The sequence below is a fragment of the Stegodyphus dumicola genome, chromosome 4, assembly GCF_044657685.1.
Source record: "Stegodyphus dumicola isolate Sdum_Otavi_A_Nest chromosome 4, ASM4465768v1".
NCBI lineage: Eukaryota > Metazoa > Arthropoda > Arachnida > Araneae > Eresidae > Stegodyphus > Stegodyphus dumicola.
Genome location: NC_140771.1, coordinates 244,546,864 through 244,574,682, shown reverse-complemented (window position 1 = coordinate 244,574,682; position 27,819 = coordinate 244,546,864). Strand labels below are relative to the sequence as shown.

Here is a 27,819-nt window from a genome sequence, read left to right as displayed (position 1 = left end):
TTTACAAAAATTGGCACTTTGGCATAATTTGAATCCTAGAATCGAAATATGGAAAAAAGTAGGTGTATCATTCCAGTAAAAGTACGATTTTCGTATCAGAATACATATGTTAGAATAATGCTATATGTAAATCTAATATATGTATCTTAAGCTACGCTTTCAAGACACGAAAAACGCACGTTAAATTTCGTAATTCGGTTTTAATATATCTTTATCCTATTCTTTCTTCAGTTGGATCAATCTGCATTGCAAAATCGGACAGTTCACATATTTTAAAAATTTGTTTAACTTCTTTTTTGTATTTTAAATACTTCTTCACTATCGCAGCTTTCACCGTCGGCTGGTTCTTAATTTATCATTGCACGATCGTCATTCTCAATTTATTATTTCATTTCTCCTTCTACCATATGTGAAAATGCTTCGCCGCCTATTGCTTTTGCCCTTTTCTTGGCTTCAATTTCAATCGATATTAATTCTTTAAAATTTTTGACAACTTGTGGCCAAAGCTAATTTCATTGTTGATAAATTCACTTGTTCCTATTCGAAGTGAACCATTCTATAGGATTCCTAACTCCTGGTCTAAGATGAAACGTCAAGGAACCTAGTGTAAAATATGTAGGGACTTATCGCTGAGTTCAAACAACTAAAGACACTAACTCGAGAAGGGTTAAAATACCCTTTTATTCACTCAAATAAGAATATCAGTCGACCCCTTCTCGGGCTTCCAGGAAGCCTCTACAGAGGCTTTAACTCAGAATAATACTCATTCTGATTAATAATACTCATTCTGAGTATTATTCTGAGTTAACCCTCTCAGCGTTACGGCCGGAAAATTCCGTAGCGAAGATTGCCTTCCACATCCATTATACATGAAAATTTCTGCTAGCTTTTAATGTATCTGATTTCAGTTTGGATGTATATTGGAAGAAAAGGAATCAAGGTACAAAATGAAAGAGTCATTGTTTGATTAAAATCAAGAAAATATCACTTATTCATGACATTTTGAGGAACTTTAAAATTTCAGGGCTAAACCAGTAAAGCTCTGAAGTGTTTTTATTATTCTGAGTTTTATAAGAAATAAGAAACTAAACTATAATTAACTAAACGAGACTTAGCCGAAGCTAGACACAATTATCTAACGTAGTTGCCACTTAAAATTAAACTAACCAGTGAATATCAATAGGCACGTATAATACGGCCGATCGCAATAGCCTCAAGAGTGACTTAGCCAGAAAACAAAATACGCGCTACTAAAGACTCCTAGCATTCTCTGTCGAAGTAAGTTGAACCTTCCTGCAATACTTCTCATAACTCATTTGCATTCAACGAGATTCTAAAAACTCATTCTGGTACGGAGTTGCAAGTGGAAATAAGAATTGATAGGAAAGGGTTTCAAAATAAAATAAAATAAAACTGTTATAAAATTAAAATACACCTTACAATTCTATTCAATGTTTTATGTCGAATTCCTTCTAAAATGCCGTCAATGTGGCGGGCTTTCCTTCATCTAGTGCATTATTTTCAGGGATGTAAACATGTCCGATATAATGCAATGTTATGAGGACTTCAGCACCGCGCTTTGGAGCATTATCCAGAATTAGAACTTTAAAGCTCGAATTTCGCTGTTGTAAGCAATGTTTGACTTATTTAGGGAGTGAATTTTCAAACCAATCACTAAAGAGGACTATCGCAAAGCGGCCAACGTTTATAATTGAAATTTTCCCGTTCTTTCTTTTCCTTCCAAAAGCCGAGTAAGAAAGCGTTTCTACATCTTTGACACTCGAGAATAAAACACGATCCCTGTGTGTGTGTGCCTTTCGGCAAGGGATTACTGTATTATTAGCTCTGTATTGTTTTATTATTTTTGATATTTTTTCACTTGGTAAAAGAAATATTCACTGTTATGTAAATAGAATATTGCTAGTTTAACATGAAATATCATTCTTCATCGTTAATTAAGAAACAGCATTGCGAAATATATATCAGAGAAATTGACTTCACAAAGCGTGAAATTAGTTCTTCAATCGGAGAAGAAAAATTACACAATAATAATTGAGATATTTCATTGTAATTTCTTAATTATTCTGATATTGTTAATAAAATTATATTTTACTGTTTATGCGTAACTGGGTTAACATTCATTTGATTTTTGACGGTTGTTATTTCTAATGGTAACGTTTTGCAGGTATGCGGTTCAAAATCTTTTAAACAAGAGAGAGACTTTTTCCTGTACCTTCTAAATGAAGTGCATTTATACATTGTTCCTGGAGAAGAACTTTTTTCAGCTCAACCAGGATGGTTCAGAATGACTTTCAGTGGTAATCCGGATCATTTGAAAGAAGGTATTAAGTTGAGTTATGTAATATGGTCATATTATTTATCATATTTTGCATAAGACATAATACTCAGTTTTTCATATGAAGTATATAATACATGAATTAAAAAAAAACAGTATAAGAGCTCTTAGCGATAAAGCTCAGAGATGTACAGCAATAACAATATGCAAAAAAGCATAAAATAAAGAATTAAAAATACGTACATCGTGGAAGGAGGAAGCAAGAGGTTACTATTTAAAACAGTTCCCTTTTTTAATTAAAAAGCAACGTGTAATTTCATGTAAATATTTCATTTTTAATTTTAAAAGAACCCTGCTTCAAGCACGCACTGGTGTTCAAAATTTAAGAGAACATTACATCAGGTCGATTATCTCTAGAACTGATGAACATATTTTAATGAAATTCTGGATGAACACAGCTTGATATAACACAAATATATATGTATTGCTGCGTTCTACGTGTTCGTGAATTTGGAGCGACTGACGACAGCACTTGATGAAGAAGCAAAACACAATTTATTCGTCAGTTCACAGTTACACAGTTCCAAAGACGCATTTACAATCGTCAAAAAACTACGAGAAACACGCTGAAACAATCAGCAACACAGCCATCATGCTATAATGGTGAAAACAACCTGACGGCAAAACACTAACGTACAGTTCCCGACTCAGTCGTTTGCTCCTGAGCTAATCTCTGAACTCAAGACACTAATTACTACTGAGCTCAACATACTTTTCTCCTCCGCGTGCAGGCAGGATATATATAGCTTTTAACCTACCATCGGGAACATTCTCGAGGAAACCGCTAAGAATACATTCAAGAATGTTCTCGCTTTGTCTACGGCATATCGGCAATTCTGCCGCCAAATGGGCGGTTTAGCGCCAAATCTGGAAACCCTGCATTTCCCTTCACTTTCTGGCAACTCTAACTCCGATTCGTGGGGAAGCTATCTTACCGCAGCTTGGCATTTCGTACCATACATGTATTTGCATTAACTAGAGTTCGTTATACCGTGCAGTAGTCGGTCTCACTCCAGTAAAAATGCAGTTTTTAGGTCCTGGGGGGTTTGGGGAGGAGGAAGGCGAGTTGCAATTGCGCATTCAAGAACATACCACACATGCTCAATAACCTCACATTCGAGAAAAATCCTCCACCAGGTTATTCCTACATGGGTTGTCATCCATAAAAATGAACAGAGGGCCATCTGCAAGATTAAAATCTTCATTTAAATTTGTTCATCAGTTCTGAAGATCATCGACCAAATATGAAAACGTTTAATTTCGAACACCAGTGTAACGTGTCGTTTTGTTAAAATTAACCCAAACGATGCTATTGTTCTGAATTACGTTTGGTTTGATTTATTTGATTATGGCAGACCACACAAGCTCCATCTGCCTAAGGGAAACTAGCTCGTATTCAAGTTACACTCGGGGAAAACCATGAAAACGTCCACGTAACCAGTCCCTCCGCCAGGATTCGAAACGGCCTCGAACGACCACTCTTCGGTAACTCTACCCGATATGAATTATCTCTTTCGGTTACTCAATATTATACTTTCGCGGTCAATTTGCATTAATAAACAGTTCCTGAACTCCCGGACCTTTGAAGCAAGAGACTACTGCCTTTCCGTTTAGAGAATATTCTATGGTAATAGAGAAAGCTTTTGTCCATTACCCTCATGGAGGTAGGAAGTTAGATGGAGTGGCCCTAAACCGGTTTCCCCATACCCTGCTTTGAAGTACTTTCGATCCCTCCTTTGGTGACCAAAACATTGGGTAATTTACCATTGAGTTCAACAGTTTTTGACACGATCAGATGTAAATATTTTGAAATTACGTCGTAAATATGCATATAAATGTATATATTTTCTTTTTCTACAATACTTCAAAGTCCTAAGTATATGAACAGAATACATTTTTAAACATCATTTCATTCTGAACGGAATTAAATGCTGTACGTTTCACAGAACAGTTTGCTCAAATTGGTTTAATTTGAAATATTTTTCACAAGTTTTCCTTAATTACATTAGAAAAAAAAATTAAGGTAATTCGATTTGATTCGGTTAAGGATTACAAAAATTAAGATCAAAGCTTTTTGTATTATTAAAATTATGCATTATTTCTTTTCTATTTATAGAGCTTCTTCCTAAAATACTTTCTCATATATGATATGTTTTTATAGCTTCTGAGGCATCTTTTAAATCGAAAACTATAAGTCAATTTATAATTAATGTTCTATTCGGCCCATTTCAAATTAGAGCACATTTTAATTTAATAGCGAAGTACTTTAAATAGTACTTAACTTTCTCTGAATATTTCTGAAAGGGAATAAAATAAGGATTTTTTAAAAAAATATTATTTAAAACTTGTAACTAACTTATTATAAAATGGTAAGGGGAATATTTCTTTTAATTATACTTATTGGATTTTTTACCCTTAATTTCAACAATACATAGTCCAAAACTCTTCTTTATTACTTTCTTAAGTACGCATCTCATAGAAATTGCTTTACAATTAACAGATTGCTTTCCAGTACAAACAATTCTTGCTTAAATAGTTTTTTAACGTATGTGTCAACAGGATGTCAGTTTATGTTTACAATTCAATGTTAAGGTTATTATATATTTAGATAATATTTATAATCATTATAAATTTAGATATATTTAATAATTAGATTTCTTTCCAGTAACTTTCACAGTTATTTATAAATGAATAAATCCTTCATTTCAAATACATTTATAAATAATTTAATTAATATTTACGTAATTTTGTTAAAGGCAGATACATGCTTTTTGGAAGCACATGCATAAATACCCATACATATTTCATATTTTTCATTTCCGGCATGTGGAAATCTTTAATTTCTGTGCATTCACTATATTTTTCGAGTAAAGTAATTTACACTAATTTTAAAAAGTACGTGTTACAATAATATGTGGATGTGACAAAAAAATTTATTACATTTTGGCGTTTGGAACATAAAATAAAATTAGCGAATACTGTATTAAGGGTATCGAGAAATGTATACAATTTTAAAGGTACGGTGAGGTATTTTTCATTCTTTAAGCATAACCTTTTTGCTAAAATCTATATTTTTGTAGTTCAACAGCTTAGAATTTTATAAAACAAATTCATAATCAAAATCGCTGTTGTTAGTTATCGAAAAGTAACCAAGATGTGATTTTTGCGTAAATGTCGCTAAACTTTACAAATTGCTATTATCCTCCATCGTACTAGGAATGTTTCTTTTATGCAGAAGTGTCCCGTTTTTCGATTTGTACGGAACTGTCGTTTGTCGAAATACTATCAGAGCGCTGTCAAGCGAACTTCTGAATGTAAACAAAAAAACACCCCATTTGGTGACCGAAGCTTCACTTCTAATGCCGGTTTGGCCACTCCTTCCTTTCTTACCTCCATGATTACCCTGGAATGGCTGTGACTGTCGATTAACAGAAGATACGACTGTATAATATTACACGTCTTTCAGTTAACATAGTTTTAGTAATTTTAAAACCAAGCAAATAATCATCAATAAAATTCCGAGTTCCATACTCAAGGACCCCATTCCGGATATGAATTCCTGGGGTATTTATAGGATTCCTTGCCAGTGTGGTTTAATTTACATTGGCCAAACTAAGAGAACCTTAAAATTTCGCGTCAAGGAACATGAGGCATATGTTAGAAAAAAGGAAACACAGAAGTCTTCTGTTGCTCAACATTGTTGGTCCGAAAACCACACTTTCAGTTTTTCTGCTGCCAAAATTATTCAAAAAACATCTTCCATTGGAGAACTGGATTTTCTAGAGGCATTTCACATTCATAAAAATCTTTCTGTTCTAGTTAACGATCCAATCCAAATTTGCCTTCGGCCTTTAAAGAAATTATGTTTTAGTTCTGGTTTCACCAACAGATGGCGCCACTTGCTTATTCTTGTCCAGGCTTTCTTATCTTATCTAATCATTATTTCCCATCTTGTTCATTCGCGGTTTTGCAGCCGAAGATAGTGGTTCGGTAAAACCATCGAAACTAGTCCTGTGAAAATTTTGTAAATATAACGCTGATTTTTGTTGTTTGACTTCTGAATTAGTATTTATTCGGCGTGTTATTGTGTCTTAATTCAAGCAAATAATATTTAATGCTGCACATTAAAATTTTCATACTTTTTTAATTAAAAGTTTTCTTCGGCCACTTAAATGGATTGTTATCACAGTTGTAAGGCAGCATGTGCACTAAACAGTACTGAATTTTAAAGTTTAACCGTACATCTAATTTAAAGTTAATATAATTATTCGTATATAGAGACAAAATATAAGTATTAGATTAAACTCAGAATTTAATTGAATTTAAAATTGAAACGTTAAATTGACATTTTAATCTTCACAAGTATTTTTTTCCGTGTTGAATAAATTATTCACATTTTCAATGTTTTTAAATTCTTACAGGATTAAGACGCCTCGAGGATGCCATAAAGAACTATAAACCCCTGGATGTGTAGCTGGGATCTTTCTGATTTATAACTTGGTTTTCACATAGAAAAATGGAAATGAAGATAAGATATCAAAGAATTCGTTTCAAGGTGTATGTAACAGCAATTCCTACGAACTTTTCTCCAAAGTATGGAAACACACAATTATTAAACGTACTGAAAATTCCAGCTTAAACTTTTCATTACTTCCATTTAACTAGCCCCCCCCCCAAAAAAAAAAAAGAACTGATACTTTTAAGTGACGGAACTCTATACTGAATTCCAATAAATTTCTACCTCGCACAAAATTTAAGACAAGCAGGGGAGAGAAAATTTGCCTTAAAAATTAACTTAAAAAATGTACATTAATGTGTTAAAACTAGTCATATTTATATGATTAAGAGATAGCAAAGAAAACTAATTTTTGTCCTTTTATTAAACTCTCATTTGGCGAAAAAAGGAAAGAAACGAGGGGGAAGAGAAAAAGAGAAAACTTTTCATACTTTTTCTTATAGCTTTGTTTTAAAAATGTATTTTATAAAAATACATATGAAAAGAGGCTGTTTCATATTATACTTCTATTTTATATATATTGGTTATTATTTCATTAGCTTTTCGTATTATGTACATATATAGTGGTTATTATTGTGTTAGTTTTTCATGTTTTAATGTATTTTGTTAATGAATTACACTGTAACTAATATTATAAATTTACATGAATAAAATATTTTTTACAATTTTTGTTTCATTGAAAAAATAATAATCAAAAGGTGAATTTTACTTTTTTAAATTTCATAATTAGAAAATCTTTAGTTCAATATTTCCATTTTTTAATACCATGACACTTTTGCATTATAGCACAAGACTGCTATCCACTCATTGTGGCCTTTCACAATATTTGTCTTTCCTTACTCAATGCTATGCCAAACAATTACAATGACACGTAACACAGACATATACACTCACTTCCAAAAGTTAAGCACGAAGATGTAAAATGCAAAAAAAATCAACAAATACTGCTTTGATTGACACAAAATTCGGCAGGAAAGTAGCATTTATATTTATGCATAAAACAAAAACAATAATTATATACAAAAATGAAAACAATATTAAATTTTTATAAGTTATGAGATAATGTCATACTGGAGACTTAACAGAATTATGTATAAAGTGAAAATAAACAGCATAAAATAAAAAAAAGGGCATTAATAGGGTATGTGATCCCCCCCCCTTATCTGTATACAAGGCTTACACCTTGTGACCATGCTTTCAATCAGGTGGTCAACCACCGCAGAATTAAGCAATCGCCATTCTTCTTGTAGAGCAGTTTCCAGCTCAATGAGAGTGGCTGGAGGTGGGAAACGTGAAGATACAGCACGGCCGAGAGCATCCCAAAGATTTTCAATGGGATTAAGATCGGGCGAATATGCTGGCCACGCCTTTCGCGAAATCCCTTCACTCCGCAGGTAGTCATCGACGATGTCAGCTCTATGGGAACGTGCCTTATCGTCCATTAAAACAAAAGTAGGGCCAACTGCTGCAGCGTACAATCTCAAAATGGGTTCTAGGACTTCATCTCGATACCGGACAGCCGTTAAAGAACCCAGTTTAAAGATGTGCAGGTCGGTGCGGTATCCTAATGGAATCCCTGCCTACACCATAATGCTTCCGCTTCGGAATGCGTGATGTTTGGTGATGTTTTGGGACTGATTGTGTGTTCGTTGTTCACGCCATATCCTTATACGCTTGTCATCTGGTTCCAGAGCAAATCTTAACTCATCAGTAAACGTGACATTGCCCCAGTCAGACACATTCCAATTGACATGTTCCCGGCACCACTGTAATCGTTTCCCTCTTTATTGAACGGATAGAGGAACACAAATTCGAGGTATACGGGCATACAGTCCACTCATATGTAATGTTTGGCGTACAGTAGCTGCAGATATCGCCTTACCAATGGACGTTGTAACCATAGATGTCACACGTGTGGAAGCCGCTTTGCGATTCCGCTTGGCTACAATAGCAATATATCGATCTTCCGCGGGGGTTGTAACCCTTGGGCGACCGGCTACGGGCCTTCGGACAACTGTCTGTGTAGTTTGGAATTGTTTCTATAAACGTCAAATTACAGAATGATGAACGCCGAAGAAAAGAGCAACATCTGTGATCGACTGTCCTGCTTCAATGCGCCCCACAGCACGCCAGCGCTCAGAATCTTCCATTCGTCTTCTGGAAGTCATAGAAACACGTATGTCTTGAAAACAAATTGTACGGAAGTTTTAAACACCTTCTATCAACACTTACAATAAACTTCTGTAACCCTTCATAAAGCTGGCTTCTTATACGACTGCCTTTTTTGCATATTTCTTGACATGAAAGCGCGATTGTCTGTTACCTAACATATTTTCATATTTCCATCTACCTCTTCAATTCTGATTGGCTTCCGGAAATTAGCATTTTCCTCTCCGTGTTTAACTTGTGGATATGAGTGTATATGCATTTGACACATACATGTAAGCAAAACTTGAGAATATCATCAGAGGGTTTTTGATAAATTTGCATTATTCACTGAGGTAAACCCACATATAATTTCACTGAGAGTTTTCTCTACCACAGACCTTACATCATGGTTCTTGGAAATGTTTATTTCTAGGTCACCTTCAACATTCTTATTCTTCTGCTGTAAAATATTATTTTCTGCTCATAATTTAATATAATCAAATTTATGAGCATTTACTCTTCTCCATCAACAGGATTGTTACTAAGATTCTTTTGGTGTAAGCATAATTCTGAGTAGTTCTTAAAGATCAGCTTTGCTCTGATTATGAAGAAAAGGAGTTTTCAGCTTTTCAAAATCATTTTGTTTAAAAGTTTCACTTTGTACGAGACTCTGGGTTAATTCAGCGGACGTGAAATAAGATTTAAACACTTCTCAGCTCTGAAAATATTAAATATGATCTCAAAGCTACATAAAAGACACTTTTGGAGTGAATAACGACGACACTGGATGAAGTATCGAAACACACTTTATTTATCAATATTAATCAGGACAGCTCGAAAACACTTTTTTTACAGTCGTCAAACTGTTATAAACACGCTGACACGATCAGCAACGAAGCCTTCACACTGTCAGGCAATTACGGTGGAGACAGCTTCACTGCAAAGCATCAGAGTACAGCTTCCGACTCTGCTTGGTCGTTCTCGGAACTCCACGTACTCTCGAGACTCTCCACGCTACAACTCGCGATGCACAAGAGTATAGCTCTCGACTCAGCACAGTCTAAGAGGAAACTCGACGATGCACTAATTCGCGATACACTAAAAGACTCTCTCGATGAACTCGACGCTAGACTTCGAGACACTCGCTCAATGACTGACTATCAGCTAGCTAGACGAGGCACACATACTCGCCCTCTCGACGAGGCACTTACTCTCGATACTAACTGACTGCGGACCAGCAGGGTTTATATAGCTTTCGGCTTGTGTTCGAGAACATTCTGGGCTAAACCGGTAAGAATTCGTTCCAGAAGGTTCTCCATCAGTCGATGGCGTATCGCCAATTTTGTCGCCAAATGGGCGATTTCTCTCTAAATGTGGCAATCCTGCCTTCCCTTGCTATTTTATGGCAACCCTAAAACTGCTTTGCGGTTAAGCTATCTCACCACACCTGTACATTTCGTAACAATACAAAGATAGTTTTTATTTGAAATATCAGTAGATTCAACTACAACAACAGGTTAGGAACCATTAATGTCATCAGTTTTCACAGCATGTAAAATAATAAAAAAATAATAATATTGAACTGTTTCTGTTTAACCTTGAGTTGCAACTCCTCTCTCTATGTGCTTTTATGATTTTGCAGAAATGAGAAGTTAAACTGACAGCAATTTATTGCCTTTGAATTATAAAAATTTTGCCTCGGATTTTTGCTATATGAAACCTTTTGATGCAGTTCTATTATTTTTCCTATTTTTCATGACTTAAGACTGGCAGTTTTTGTACAATAGTGAAGGTTTTTTTTTTAATCCAAATATTTTTTTGACAAAAGACAAATATCCCTCCCTTACAATTAGAATTTACTACTGCTGTACTAAATAATTTAGTTTCTTTAAACATTATCACAAGAGGTCAATGTCAATTTATTTCAGTACCTGAAAGGGACAGGTCTTTATTATTTAATTTGATTTTGTTTTGAGGTTGCTTCTAAGTATTTCAATGTATCTGAAGTTTTAATTTTATTTTACTCCCGTTTTACAACTGATATCATTATCTGAATTTTATATAACTGTTTTTCATCACCTTAAAACTTCGTTTAATTTTATAATTCTGCTATTGTTTTAAACTTCTGTTTTGCAATAACATTGTGATTGTTTAATTTGATTTTGTTTTGAGGTTGCTTCTAAGTATTTCAATGTATCTGAAGCTTTAATTTTATTTTACTCCCGTTTTACAGCTGATATCATTATCTGAATTTTATATAACTGTTTTTCATCACCTTAAAACTTCGTTTAATTTTATAATTCTGCTGTTGTTTTAAACTTCTGTTTTGCAATAACATTGTGATTGTATCTAACTTGTGTGCGGAAGTAAATAACATATGATTGGTGCATAAATAGTTTTTTAACCCCTTCGCGCCGACTGTCACGTATACGTGCCAGCAACGAAAGCACTTACCTACCAGCCGACACGCAGGCGTGCCAGAGGATTGTTCCATTCTCTACCGACTGTCACGTATTTGTGGCAGTACTTTGGAACGTTTTTCAAACTATAATTTCTGCCACAAGATGGCACTGTATGTCCATATGGTTTCAGATACATGTAAAGTAGACCTTCTACTCGAAATGAGAGAAGCATGACTCACATACACGTGTTTTTGATTATATAAACAAACGGGGAAATAAATGTTTCCGAATGGCGTGATTTCTGACGTCTCTTTAAATCGCACTTTATTCGCACGTGGTAGTTGTTTACTGTAAGTAGAGAAGTTTTATTTGCTCTAAAGCGTTGGGTATTTCGGTTTGCAGTTCAGTTTTTAGAAAATAATTAGATCTTGTTAGACGTGAATTCTTTGTTTTTACCGTTGCAATGTCGAAGCGTCGAAAATGTTTAACAGAGCATGAAATAGCAGAAATGATGCAAAATATTTCAGATATTGATTCTGAAATTCTGATATTGACTCTGAAAGCTTAACTGAAAGACATTTTCCAAAACTTTGTTCAGAAGAGACTGATAAGAAAATGAGACGACAATGCTTCGTTTGTTCACATTCCCGGAAAAATCCTTCAAAACGGCAAATGAGTTATTACGAGTGCAAGGAATGTAACGTAGGACTGTGTGTAGATCCCTGTTTTCAAATTTTTCATACGAAAAGAAAATTTTAAGTAATATATTTAGTTTTCAGATGTATAATGTTAAAATTCATAAAATGGTTAGTAATTAAAATAAAATGTGTAAAATATGCATTTAAACAAGAAATAAGGTAATTAAAGTATATATATAAAAATATTTATAAAGCATAAGCCGTTTAAATACTCTATAGAGCATTATTAAACAATGCGTTGATACTTCGGAAATTTCATGGATGCTTAGTAGCAAAAAAGCCCCCGGCCCTGTAGAGACGCTCGCGTAAGACACTGCCGGCCTCAGCGATAAGCGCGCGTTTTCGCTACCCGGCTCGAAGGGGCTAATCAAAAAATGTGCAAAAGCAACTGTTATGAAAAAAAAAATTGGGTTTCATGGTTGATTCATATGATTATGGATCGCAACCAGATCATTTTTAGGTTACAAACAAACTATATTATGAATCTGAATTTTGCTACTGACATATTGTTCTAATCTGTTCTTAAATTTCTGTGCATACCTAAAATTATTAGAGAAAAAGAGGCAAAAATATGAAATAGATATCTGAAGATTTGCTTTAGACAACATGATAATGATTATAAAACCACACTTCCAAGACCAAATGGATTTTACGAAAAGACATATCTATATAAACTGAATTGTAAAATAAATGCAGAGAGTTAAGTTATGACTCATTCCTACTCCAGGTTAATTCAGAAAAAATCCCTAGAGTGTAAGTTTTAAAAATTAAGAATTAATAAAACAGAAGAAGCATTAACATGAATATAAAGGGAAATTGTCTAGGCATCTGAAAAACAGAAAATTTTTCACATATTATCCTTTGTATGATATCAGTCAGATGCAGGGGACAGATAATTAGGTTTAGATCTTCAGATATTACCATCCACAAGTCTTTCCTTTATAGATATGTGAAAAATGAGATGTGTACATCAACCAAGCTTACAAACTTAAATTAACTTAACAAAGCATTTCTACTATTTTAGAAATCATTATTGTTGACACACTTGAATATGTTTGGAAGGAATTTGCATATCATCTTAACATTATGTATGTAACTAAACAAACTAAACAAAGTCACATCAAACATTTGTAAATAGAACTTGCACATATTTCCTTCTTAAGATTCATGTATTACTTGTTATTCTATAATGTTAACGTTTACAATTATAAAAATTTGGAAATTAGCAATTCTTTCTGAATTACCAAGAACTGAGACCACTGGCCAACAAATTTATGCCATTTATTAACCTCCCCCATGTCCAGGACAGTAATACAGTCAAAAATCTTTAATCCGGAATGATCTATAATACGGAACACAAAGCTACAAACTTTCTGCGCATGCGTCAACGCATTAGCATGCACGTTTAATGTATAACGGACGGTATAAGCTAAGCTAAAATTATCTAATTATCTATTTCAGTTAATATTGCAGATTGCGTTGTTCCTTAATTTTCTAACTGAATCCGGCTTATTATTTTTTGCAGACTATTAGAGCAATTTTATAAAAGTAAACTTGAACTCTCGATTATGTCAAAAAGAATTTCCGATTCTGGAGCTACCAAAGGATCTACAAAGCGAAAGAATCTTTCGATGTCCATCAAACAAAAAGTGGAATTGCTGCAAAAAATGGATAAAGGCATATCCTTTGATTCTCTAACCTTTCCGAAATATGTTTATCAATTTCACGCTGCGGGGGGGGGACGACGCGAAGCGCAATGAACTGGAAGTTGATCTGTCAGCACTATCCTTATCTTCAGAGCAGATGTTTTTATTTTATTCGGCTTATAATTCCTTACTAAATGCAGTATTTCATCTCGATGTACTCCGTCTTTCATATGATTTAAAATCAAATGCCTCGTCATTATAAATATCCCGAATAAACATCAAATAGTTTTCTGGTTGCAATTTTCTAATTTCGACTATGCGTAATGTATGCTTTGCACATGCGCGCGTTGAAATAAATGTTTAATAAAGTAAACAAATAAACATTAAGCTTTTTTTTGTAAATTTTGATACCCTTTAGATCATAATTGCTCTTTATTTCATAAATTACGGTTTCATATTTTTAATTTTATAATTTCTGCATGCCATCTTACTAGATTTAAACTGATGATCTATAATCCGGAAAAATCGATAATCTGGAATCGCCGAAGTCCCGACGAGTCCGGATTAAAGGCTTTTGACTGTAGTATGCAGATGGACAGTTATAAAGTAAAATGTAGTTTATAATATGTCTTTAGTCATACTGAGTTTATGATTGTAGCTGACTGCTTTTTGCTTTCCAGGTCCTGAAGCTACAGTTCCAACCCATAGTCTTCATGAAGTTTTGTCAAGCAAATCACGGTTAAGTCTTTTCTGTCAATCATTTCTCAATGATCAACCCTAAGAATAAAATATGTGAATATTCTTGATTAGTGTTACCTTTCTCAATATCTGATACCAATGTCCGATTATTGTTCTATACCTAACAGTAACTTTAATGATGGAATAAAGAATTATGCCTCTTCTGTGAAATAGAACACAATATGTGCTGACAGGTAAATTTCATGCTGATTGTTTGAAATCTCAATTCAGTTTGTATCATTAGATACCAGGTAGTGAATTTCATGTCATTTCACTAAACGTTTCAGAGAATGAATGAAAGCACCAGGTGAAAAGTCTATTAATATTACATTCAAACATGTTGGGAAATGTCCCAATTAAATGCCTTTTTGATGAAATAGCTAGTGCAACAAATTTAGTGACATGCAATCTGTGTTTCACGACATTCAAAGTGATGTGGATTTACATGTATCATTGAATGAACAATGAGTTTTACTAATTTACACGGCTGGTTACTGTTGAATTGTTTGAAATTTCTGTGTATAATCTGCAAAGAAAAATTATTTAGTATAACTTATTGAATGAAGGGAGAGATTATAACAATCTTCCATAATCCCAAATAGCAAAAACAACAGATAAATGCTAATATTGAGGTATGATAAACAGAGGTAGTCTTAAGAAAACATTAGCATTAGTATTTAATAGTTATTATATTTTTAGAGAACTTACATAAAAAAATATAAAATGCATTTTCAAAAATGTCAAAATCGGAACTTAGTTCTCAACTTAAAATGTATATAATCAACAGTGGACTACTTGGTAATGATATTTGTAAATCTTACAACTGTGATTTCTTTGATATTGTCATGAAAATACTGAATATGTTTGCAAATATTTGCTTTAATTATTATATGAAACGATATCAGATAATAAATAATCTGTTTCCAATTAACAAAAAAAAAAAAAAAAACAGGGCTGTGGAGTTGGAATTGCGGAGTCGGAATCGGAGTCAGGCAGATTTTTTGGGGGAAAGGAGTCGGAGCTGGAGTCGCTAAAAACATGTCGACTCCGACTCCAGTTTTTGTTGGACGGTTTGAATATGAAATGAAATTAAAGTGAATTGAAAAAAAATTTTATGACAAACTGGATTATTATTTTTATTTATGAACTATATACATTAATAAATAGTTATTTTCTAATTTATTGACATATTAATAAATAAATATAAGGAAGGAAGATAGATGTGATATTTGACATTATTGATTAAATTGATTTAGTTACAAACCTCATTGGTCAATTTAGGTACGCAGCAATAGCAGCAAGAACTTCCAAAATTGATGCCATTCTTAGGAAGCGAGCAGGAAAAGGAGCTATTATCGATCAACCAACATGATAGGGAAGTACAAATATGATGATATAGAGGTTGTTAGAATTAGGAACTTTTTAAGAAGATGTAGATAACCCTAATGTTTCACTAACAGAAAAACTGAGGAATGATCTTCATATTTGGAAACTCTTCTTTCTACACAGTACATAGCCACAAAAAAGGTACAATCTGAAGAATTAACAGGAAAGAATAAAAGAATGTGATGGTTGTTATTTTTGAAATGGAGGGTTTATTGCAGAAGGAATCATTTCTTCAATGACGAAAAGAAAAACTAGTTTGCTAGACAATGAGATTTTGCTGGGTTCAATTATGTAGATCTAAAACACCGAATTTTGTTGGATGACGAACAAATTAAAAAGGCAAAGAAAGCCATCAATGAACTTTCATTCAGAATGAAATTATTCTCAGCACAATTGGAGTACTCAAATCAGGACAGTCAAACTGCAGACATTGAGAGTCTCTCTCATCCTCTTCCAGTGATGAATTAAGATTTTGAGAAATATTTAAATAATATTGAAAAGGCTAAGGCAAATCGAATAAAAATAAAGAACCAAGAGCCTTTAGATAAAAAAAAAAAAATTAAGACATACAAACAAGATTTCTACATGGCCTTTGAAGAAATAATATAGTTGCTCTTGCAACACACCTCTTTTAGGACTTATAAAATTATATCCTGAAAAGTTAAAAGAAGCCCTAACAGGAACTGCTCTTCCTCCTACTCAAGTCAGTGTGGAAAGACTCTTCTCAGCTTTCAAGTTTATCAAATCGGTTCTATGGTCCTCTAACAAAGATGATCTTGCCAAAGCAACATTGTTTCTTACAAATTACCAATGCCAGTTTTTCCATTTCATAATAAATGCTAATTAATATAAATAATTTGCTATGTCATCATTTTTTTTTGTAGTATCTATTACTTCTTTTATATGAAAGAAATAAGCTGTAACTCATGTGTATTTGTTTACATATATATGTGGGAGTCGAAGTTGGAGTCTTTAAATTCCAGGAGTCGGTCATTTTCCCTACTGATTTCACAGCCCTTCAAAAGACTTTAAAAAAATAATAATTAAAAAGCGTTAAGTATTTTTATTATATTAATTGTAAACTACAGTTTTATTATTTCTCTTACATTACATTCAAACATGCTACAGTTTGTAGCTTTTAAAATTACTGTCATAAGTATTTGTTTGTTAAGTTGTAGAGACATTAAGTTATTTTAAAGCAGCAGTCATGAAAAATGAGCAATGCCCTCACCGGGACTCGAACCACGGACCTCTCAAATACGTGTGGAGTATGTTGACTACTACACCACGAAGGCATGCTAAGAAGGCGAGAGAAATATCTTATATACTCCCCCTTTTAAAGGGCGACTAGTGATTAGGGAACCCAGTCGCCAAATCCTGTTGGTAGAGAATCATCATCCACCACCTTTTTTAGTTCGGGCACCACTGTAGAGACATTAGGATTTTTTGAAGCAGGAGAGATGAAAAATGAGCAATGCCCTCGCCGGGACTCGAACCATGGACCTCTCGAATAAGCGTCGAGCGTGCTGGCCACTATACTACGAAGCCATGCTAAAAAGGTGGGATAAATACCTTAAAAAGTCATGGTCTTACTATAAATATGAATATCTGAATTCAGTTTTTGTTTTTTGTTCTTTGTTACTAAAGTATATTCTGTTTTTATGGCTGAATCATTTTGTTACTATAGAATATTCTGCTTTTATGGCTCTGTTATATGTTGCATAACCTTTAGCCTGCAAAACAGCTACAACTCGCCCAGGCATGGATGCCACAATTTCTTGGTAGATGACTGGAGACAGATTGTACCAAATGTTTAACCAATGATTACGTAAAGTTGAGATATTCCGACATGGTGGTGTATGGGATCTGAGCAGCCATTCTATTCCATCCCAAATGTGCTCTATCGGATTAAAATCCGACGAGTTAGGTGGTCAGGACATTAACTGGAATTCATCCTTAAGCTCCTCAATCCACTTCAACAGAACTCGAGCCCTGTGATATGGAGCATTGTCCTGTTGGAAGATCCCATTTCCATGTAAGGGTACAAGTGATCTGCAATTATGCTCAGATAGTCCACAGCTTTCATTGTCTATTCTACCACAACTACGGGTCTCAGAGCTGCCCATGAGAACATCCCCCAAAGCATAATACCACCACCACCAACGTGTATGACCTGCTATACAGGAAGAGGGAGCACATGTTGGCCTGGAAGATGGCATACAGTGACACGACCATCTATGTGATGAATGTGAAATTGTGATTCATCCGACCAGGCAACTGTCTTCCACTTACACAGGGTCCAGGCTCGATGTTCCTGGGCCCACTGCAGGCACAGCTGAGAAAGATGCTTGGTCAACAGAAGCTCACGAGTGGAACGTCCACTGCACAGTACCATATCCAACAGTGTCAGTTAAACTATGTGTTCCAAAACACTTGTACTTGGACCTGCATTGTATTGGGATGTTAATTGAGCTACTGTCTGGCGCCAATTTTGCTGTACCAAGCGGGACATTCTCGGACATCCTTTTTCTTTAATGATGTGTGAATGTCAAACACCTTGGTGTCCATTGCTGGTTTTATTGTCATTTATCCACTTTGCATTAATACTAACAATGGTAGATCATGAATAACTTACCAGTCGTGCAGTTTCGGAGATACTCGTTCCAAGTCTTCGGGCCATTACAATCTGCCCTCTTTCAAATTCACTTACACAAGCAGCCTTTCCCATCATTGGCAAAAGTAAGTGCAAGAATGATTCATTACCTTCTCCAGAAATAATTAAATACCATTCCCATTTAATCATGTGCCCTCCAAGTCATCCATGTCTTTAGAAAAACCCAAAAAGTGAAAAGAATGTATAAAGACACTTTTCTGTCAGCTTATTTCAATTAAATAAGCAGTGTATTATTAAATAAGCAGTTACATTTCTGATGTAAATTAAAAAATACTAGTTCGAGACAACTTTCTAATAATAACATCAGACAGAAAGTGCAGCTGCAGCGCAGACAAGAATCTATACTTCTGACATCTTTTCTACAACAGATTGTCAGCTGCAGGGTCTACTAAAAGAAATTGTAACAAATAGGTACCATTTTTTATCTTCTCTAAAATTAAATGCCAGAAAAGTTTTATAATGCTGAGAATACATCAGTGAGAATACATAAGCAAAGAATCATCTACAGCAATTTCTTATCAAACTCCTTCAAAAACCAGAGCACTGAGTGTTTTTGATTAAAAAAAAAAAAAAAAAAAAAAAAAAAAACTTCCATCTCAGAACCAGTTAAATCATTCTTATATTGTGCCATGAGCAACAGAAGCTTCCAGACATTCAGAACAAACTGATCAAAGAGTTCTCAGACTAAGGATCCCTGATACAGGAGATATCAGAAATGGAGCTCGCTGTCTACTTGACATTCCGGGACTTGAAAGACAAAAAGGCCATCAGCAGTCACAGAACTCTATACAATCTGATTATACAATATTACTAACTACATTTAGAATTACAACTATCCACTTGTGACATTATATCTATCAAGTGAAAAAAATTCTAAAATTATGTGTCATCCTAATACTATAAAATTTATTCTAGGAACAGTTTAGAAAACATTATTTTATAAATCACGGATATAGTCAAATTATCTGGAATTTACATTAAGCATGGATTCAGGGATATTGACATTAAGCATGAACATGGAAAGATTAAGAAAAATAAAATGATACACATTTTCAATACCAAAGATTGAGAGAGAGATTTATATCAAAGTTACAAAACAACATCTTTTTCACAAATGTCTCCCATTCCACAGAAGTTACCAATAATTTCAAAGAGAAGTAAATAAAGAAATAAATTTTTCTGGGTACATTCTTTTTAAATAATAAACTAATGAATGGCAGTTCCTTGTGTGTATAATAAACTAGGTCATATTACTTCATTTGATGCACACATCAGTGTTTCCATTAAATATCTCTCTCATTATTAGACATACACTGTTTTCATGAAAGCCCCCATGAGGCCTTTATTTTTGCAATCTTCCAATAATTAAAAATGCTTTAAATCACACACATATACAAGTTTGGGCATTTTTAAGCTTAAAAAAAACTGTATAGTCTCAATTTTTATACAATCTCTAAGTTCCTATACTTATATTTATAAAAAGTTTGTATTCATTACTAAAAGACAAAAGGTTTGGCTCCCATATGACAAAACAATTGATCAAAATATTTGTTTCCAAAATTTGCCGTTTTGGGTTTGTTTTCAGGGGTCATTTAAAAAGTAAATTAGAATAATTAGAGGTTGGTTTTTTTCCCTCCGTTAAATGTGATTTACCAGCATGTTAATATCCCTTAATTTATAATTCTTTCATAATCTAATAGTCATATAAAAATTCTTTAACTAAAAATATTTTTCATTCTTAATTTATGCAAATAATACTATTATGAGTTGGCTTTAAGCAATACTGACTTCTGTCACTGTTTTCTAGAAAATGAATGCTGCAAGATTTTATAAATAAGATCTCCTTTCTGAAAATAAAAAACTGATATTGATCAATACTTTTCATGACAGTCTGAATAGCAATGCTCCTCACTTAATCTATTAACATCGGAAGCCTTTCTGAATTCTTATTTCATTTTTAATTAAATACAAATGAAAACACTTTATTCCTCAATTTGTATACATCTGAATGTAACTTAAAAACATTAAAATTAAATATTTCAGCCAATTTTTATCATATGGAAGACAATTTTTTCTTCTTCCTCTCATTCTTTCTTTCTTTAAATATTATGTGGGATTTTAAATCCATAGCTTAATATTTTTCCTCGCGCACTGTCTAAATTTTAGCTGTTGACTGCACGAGTGAAATTGATAGAACTCTCGCCACTTTGTTTTATGAGAGGAGATGTAAGATGATATAGATGTATTAATAGATGTAAGATGATATAGATATTGTATTAATAGAGGAACTATATTATAGATGTATTAATATTTTATTAAATGTGTTTTGTTTGAATATGAATTGTGATTTCAAAACTAAAGAACCCACAAAATTGGTGTCAGAAGCAGGATCAAATTACAAACAACAAAAAGAGGAATATGAAGCAATATTGGATGATAGAAGAAATATTTCTGTTAATAGTGAGATCGATGCATCAACTAATCGAATTTTCAATGACTCTTCTTTTGCTGCTGATGATGAAGATCATGAGCTAAAACAAAATATTATTCAAGTCATCAGTTCAATTTCCGTTTTCAAATATGTATATAAATTTTAATGATATTGAAAGTTTGGTTTCAAATTTGATGGTAATCCGTATAATTTGGTTTACAAATTCATTGAAAACTTTGAGGATGTATCTAATTTGTCAAAACTAAATGAATTACAGAAACTGATATTCGCCAAAAGATCTTTAATTGGCAAAACAAAATTATTTATTGAAAGTGAAACAAAAGTTAATTTGTGGAATGCACTTAAGGCTTTATTAGTAAATGAATATGGTGTTCAGTATAACTCCTCAGTTACATGAATTATTATCAAAATGTAAAATGCAGGAAAAAGAATCGCTATATGAATATTCTTTGGTAATTAAAACTATGTGTTCTAAAGGTAATATTGAAAACGCCATTTTATTTGAATATGTTATTAATGGTGTAAACGATTCTACATTTAATAAAGCTATTCTTTATGGTTGTAAAACGTTGGCAGAATTTCAGAAAAAACTTGAGATATATGAAAAATTAAATTAGATAATGATAAAAACAAATCCATTAAGGCTAATTCTAAAACCAGAGGCAACCATTTTGAAAGTAAAATAAAAATAAATATTCATTGCTATAACTACGGAAATCTTGGACACGCGGAGAATTTCTGCAAAAATATGAGCAAGGGAAAAAAACGCTTTCGTTGTAATTTATTTGGACACGTAGCCGCAGAATATGCAAAAAATAAGTCAAATATAAATGATCTTGCCAGAGTGAATCATACATTTGTAAAGAAGCAATGAAATGATATGCATAAAATTGTATTGATAGATAATGTAGAAGTAAAAGCTCTGATTAATACAGGAAGTGATATAACTATAGTATCGGAAAATATTTATAAAATAATTGGTTCACCTAATAATATTAATTCTTCCAGTTTGATTCTAGTAGGCTTTGGTAATAATAAAGTAAAACCTATTAATTATTTTAAAGGTTCCATACGAATCGATGATTGTGAAATTAAATCAAATATTTATGTTGTGCCTCAAGGAACAATGAAAGAAAATACTGTTATTGGAAATGAATTGCTTTCGCAAATGGAAATTATTATAAACAAGAACGGCATATCTATGAAAGTAGCAGATGATGAAAAGGAAGACGAAAATGAATCGAATTTAATGTATATAAGTATTGATCAGGAAAATGAGTTAGATAATAGTTCGGATATTAATAAAGCCTGTATGTCCAAAGTAAAAGACTTAATTGAAAGTCATATTTCTAATAGAACTGATAAACCTATAGAGGTTGAATTAAAGGAGATGCTGTTGAATTAAAGGAAGAGGAGTCTCAGAAAGAAAAATGTGATGTTAAAGGTAGAAAAGGAAAACTGCAAAACGTAGAGGAAAGGAAGAATTCCATTCCTAAAGGAAAAAGAAAAAATCTACATAAGAAATTTCAGGAAATCAAAGAGAGTAATAGAAAAATTAATGATTCCAAAAAACTCACTATCGGAAAATATTTATAAAATAATTGGTTCACCTAATAATATTAATTCTTCCAGTTTGATTCTAGTAGGCTTTGGTAATAATAAAGTAAAACCTATTAATTATCTAGGAAAGAAAGGATTCAGTTCTAGGAAAAGAAAGAATTCAGAATTTGAGAAACTATTTGAAGATAATTCTGGTAAAACAGGAATATCAACAGTAAGAAAGAGTAAACAGCAAGTGAAATTTCCAGCTAAAGAACTGGATCCTGGTATGTCTGAAAAACTTAAAGGAACACAAGCCAAAAAAAAATTCTATTAATACCGAAATGCATGTTATTTTAAAATATCACCAACCTATTTCTTTGAGACCCAGATGTTTATCAATTATAGGTAAAGAACAATTAAAACAAGAAAAATCTATTTTACAAAGGGATTTGAATGCTCCTGAACAACAAATTAGATCTTTTTGGGAAAAAAACTTTCTCTACTAGAACAGACAGTAGAAATGTTACAGAAGCAACTATCAGAAGCAAATAATGAACTAGAAGCTGCAAAATTTCAAAGGAGAACCAAAGATAAAATCTTGTCTGAGAAAGAAAATGAAGTACAAAATGTTAAATTGAACATGCAAGAAATGTTAGCTTTTGAAAAAGATTGCATCCACATATGCATGAGCGAAATTATGGAGAAAAGATTATTTGCTAAACAAGCAGAATTGGAAAGAAAAATATGTATCACTCATGAAGAATTTCGTCAGTTGCGAGAAATTCTTAATGCTGATGATTGGGAACATTATGGAGACCTATGTGGTGCTGATGCTATTCCTACACCCTCTAGCGTGACTTCAACATCAACTTACAAATCAACTAAACATAAGACAACGTCATATCAGAGACGTAAATCTTTCCTTGAAGAACCTTCTGTCTTAAAAGGAATATTTCCTAAAGCAATATCAGCTGTTAATTTTATACCTGGAGTAAACAAACAGAATGCTTCTAATTTTCAAGCAGAAATGTATAGAATAATAATGACTATGACGTTTTAACCTGGAGTGATACAACTGATAATCAAACTGTGATTTTTCATCTAATAATGAATTTTATTTCAGTTAATGTTATTTTTAAGATGAAATAAACATTTCCAAAAATGTGAAAGATTGAAGATACTTTTTGATTTAGATGAAATTTCTGAAAAATAGAAGGGACTGTTGACAATGTTATTGTTGCAAAGATGAAGGACAATTAAGATGTTTCCTTTCAATTTTGTCCTTAGCACACAATCTTCCCCTCTCCCTTCGTATTTCAGTTTAGGTTTCGGCTTATTCTTGATGATGGTTCTTTTGCCGAAGACAACGATGATGTAAGATGACCAATGATTTATGATGTCAAGAGCAGAATAATGTCGTTGAGGTCAACACATAGCAGGAAGGCCGAATGTGGGATTTTAAATCCATAGCTTAATATTTTTCCTCGCCCGCTGTCTAAATTTTAGCTGTTGACTGCACAAATGAAATTGATAGAACTCTCGCCACTTTGTTTTATGAGAGGAGATGTAAGATGATATAGATGTTGTTTTATATGATGTTATAGATTTGCGTTAATACATATACGATGTTATAGATGTTGTGTTAATAGATATATACGATATTATAGATGCAGAATATTATAGATGTATTAATGTTTCATTAAATGTGTTTTGTTCGAACATGAATTGTGATTGTCAAACAAAAGAACCCACATACATATATGCATATATACTATATGAAATGAGTACAAATTTTTCCTAAGTTTTTCTACAGGGATTGGGGAAGTGTATTAAAAGTTAGATTTTGCAATCCTTACAAAATTGGCTTTTTAAATTTCCAAAACATACATACTTGCATTATTTAAAACATTTTTGTTACAGGAAGTATGCGTCTATGATGAACAATTGAGAAAATAAAGGCCGCATAATGAGTTTTGTGAACACGGTGGCATATTCAGGCTAATGTCAAAAATTTCTATGCATAATAATTTTACACATTTTAACACATTTGCTGCCAATCACGCATTGGCACGTGACTGGCGTTATTGCTAAACAGCCACTCATGCTCCGGCACATAATATGGGATGATGCCACAGATGCACTGCGGCAGGAAAAGCAACATCTCATTTTTTATTTTCCTCATTACGTTTTCAGCATTACGTTTTGAATATGTATGCTGGTATTGGCATGGAATGAAGGTTAGAAATTAGTTCTAAACGTATGTGGTTTGTAATGAAAACAAAGTTTCATTTCATGAAAAGATCATACACGAATAGCATTCTGAAATGTATATTTTGCAATAATATCATTGTATCTAATAATAAATTCATTTGTAATATATATATTTGTTAATGATATACTCTGTACAAAAATTATGCATATTGCTACTTATTTTGATTCATTTTTAAATGCTATGCCCCAGCGCATAATGTGGCATTGAAGAAATAATTTTACTTCTAGAGCCGATCACATGCTGGCATCTATGCTTAAAGGCTTAACAATCAATGTGGTACACATAATAATCTTTTATCACTTTTAAATCATAATTATTATCATAAATAAGTCAACATATTGGTACAATCTATTTCTATGAAACAGCGTTAACTATCAACACAACCTCACATGACCAGTGGCGAAAGTGTTAATTTAATTCAGGTATCTGGTGTATGACTATATGATAAAACTGCTAAGTGGTAGTACAATGCACAAAACTTAACAGTGTTGCAAATATAAAGCATCTAACACATCGTTCAATAAGTTCCTGGACTGACCGACAGATGGCGTAGTAATGTCAACCTGACTTCGTTGTTTGAAAGAACTAACCTTCAAATGGCACATGTCTGATTTTTCACGGCATTCAGACCATAAACAGCGGAGCTACTGTGGTAAAAGTGACACTACTTGTGCATTTGGGGACAAAAATGGAGAAAAACGAATTTCGAGTGTTGATCAAACATTGCTATTTAGTGGGCAAAAATACCGCCCAAGTTCAGCAACGGCTTGGAAAATGTTATCCAGACTCTGCTCCATCGAAAACAACCATTTGTCATTGTTATACTGATTTCAAGCACGGTCACACGGATACAAATGATGCGGCACGCTCGGGTAGGCCAAATGAAGCAGTCACTCCGGAAAATGTGAAACAAGTGTTGAAAATCGTGATGAATGACCGTGAGATTGCCGAGAGATGGTAAACATATCAATTGTAAGTGCATGTGTGATTTTACATGAAAAATTGGGCATGAAAAAAAGTTTTTTCCAAATGGGTGCCGCGTGTGCTCACAATGTAACAAAAGCAACAACGAGTCGACAATTCACAGAGCTGTTTGTCCCTGTTTACTCGCAATAAACAGGATTTCTTGAGTCAGTATGTGACAATGGAAGAAATGTGGATCCATTATTTCACTCCAGAGTCGAAGTGGCAGTCAGCTGAGTGGCGTGCAGCCGTCTGAAGCGTCCAAAAACGCAACAGTCAGCTGGCAAAGTCATGGCATCAGTGTTTTGGGATTCGCGAGGCATAATTTACATTGACTACCTTGAAAGGGGAAAATCTATCAATAGCGCCTATTACAGTGAGTTACTGGTGCATCTGAAGAACAAACTCGCAAAAAAAAGTCCACACATGAAGAAGAAAAACTCATCTTCCATCAAGACAATGCCCCGTGCCACAAGTCAATGCAAACACTGGTTACATTGAACAAATTGGGCTTCACTCTGCTTCTCCACCCACCATACTCCCCAGATCTAGCCCCTAGCGACTACTGGCTGTTTGCTGATCTAAAAAAGATGCTCCAGGGAAAAAGATTTGGCTCGAATGAGGAAGTCATCGCTGCCACTGAAGCTTATTTTGCGGACAAGGACAAATCGTTTTACAAGCATGGGATAAAAAAGTTAGAAAAGCGTTGCAATATTGCTTAGCTCTTAATAGTGATTATGTTGATGAATAAATGTGAATTTTGTGAAATGGATGTTGTTTTCTTAGTTAGTCTTGAGACTTATTGAATGATGTGTTAAGTTCTTATGGCATCTAAGATCTTAAGACATAGTCAGGCCATGAGAGATCGAGTAACAGCCAGGATGTAGTCAATTAGTGTGGGAGTAACAGTGTAGAAGCATATGCAAGAGTGGATGGAGATTAAGTTTTATTTGAGTAAATATTTAAATTACTGAAGAGACTGAATAATTTAAATGATTAAATAAAGATTTTAATATTTAATTTTCAAGGAGAAATGAATTCCTATCAGATTAATTGCAGTCGTAGGTAAAGGAAACAAAGTTTATAAACAAATTAATTAAATTTAGTGCAGGTCATCTCAAGGGCAGGGCTTGTTGGTCACCCATCTGTTGGAGATGCTGAATAACTTTTATGAAAACTGAACTTAGATAAAATTCATATGAAGCAACATTAATTTTATCATTACTGTCAAAACAATTTGCAAATAATTTGCAGTTGCATTAACAAAACAATTTGCTTCCTTCCAAATGAAGAAATAATACCTAATTCATCCATTGGAGTTTCACAATATTATCTTTAAAGTATTCTGAAAAATTTATTCATTTTATTGCCAAATAGAGTACTTGAATTTCCTTCATGTCTTTAAAAATGTCCTTGAAGGCACATTCATCCTATTTTTACTATCACTACTAAGTTTATAAACAAATTAATTAAACGTAGGGAAGGTTATCTGAAGGAGCAGTGCCTGATAGTTCACCCACCCAGGTACATAATGACTGTTTGGGATGTGGCATAACTTTTATGAAAATTAACAAAACTTTCATGTAGCAATATTAATTTTACCATTACTATCGACTATTAATAAAATAATTTTCTTCCTTGCAAATGAGGAAGAAAATACATAATTTATCCATTGTAATTGCAACTTCTCAGAGCTTCACAATATTATCTTTAAGTAGTTGAAAAAATTGTTACTGCCAAATATTATTTGAATTTCCTTCAAGTCTTTAAAAATGTCCTAGAGGGCATTACGTATGTTATTTTTACTATTACTGCCACTAAGGGCTTGTGTATAAGATAGAGTATTCTTAGCTGATTACTTGATTTAGCTACATTCACACATTCAAAATTTTTTGAGTACTTCTGTGCAGCAGTTTCAGAAGATCTGCTCAAAGCTCAGTTGGCTTCTTCGGGGATTTCTTAATTCATATTCATTTGTGACTTATTACTAGGAAATTTACTGGAACCATGTTAAGAACTTGGATGT

The 27,819-nt window shown here is 33.3% G+C and overlaps 2 protein-coding genes across 3 annotated transcripts in view; one reads left to right on the top strand and one right to left on the bottom strand.

The window, feature by feature from the left end:
- Positions 1-7,537, top strand: part of LOC118193281 (1-aminocyclopropane-1-carboxylate synthase-like protein 1) — a 56,577-nt gene extending 49,040 nt beyond the window's left edge. For both annotated transcript variants that reach the window (XM_085816159.1, XM_085816158.1), the window contains exons 13-14: positions 2,186-2,342; positions 6,778-7,537. In XM_085816159.1, the coding sequence (XP_085672285.1) occupies positions 2,186-2,342; positions 6,778-6,830 (210 nt within the window). In that variant the 3' untranslated portion in view covers positions 6,831-7,537. The remainder of the gene's footprint in view (positions 1-2,185; positions 2,343-6,777) is intronic.
- Positions 1-27,819, bottom strand: part of LOC118193265 (uncharacterized) — a 226,946-nt gene that overhangs the window by 163,760 nt on the left and 35,367 nt on the right. The gene's annotated exons all lie outside the window — the stretch shown is intronic.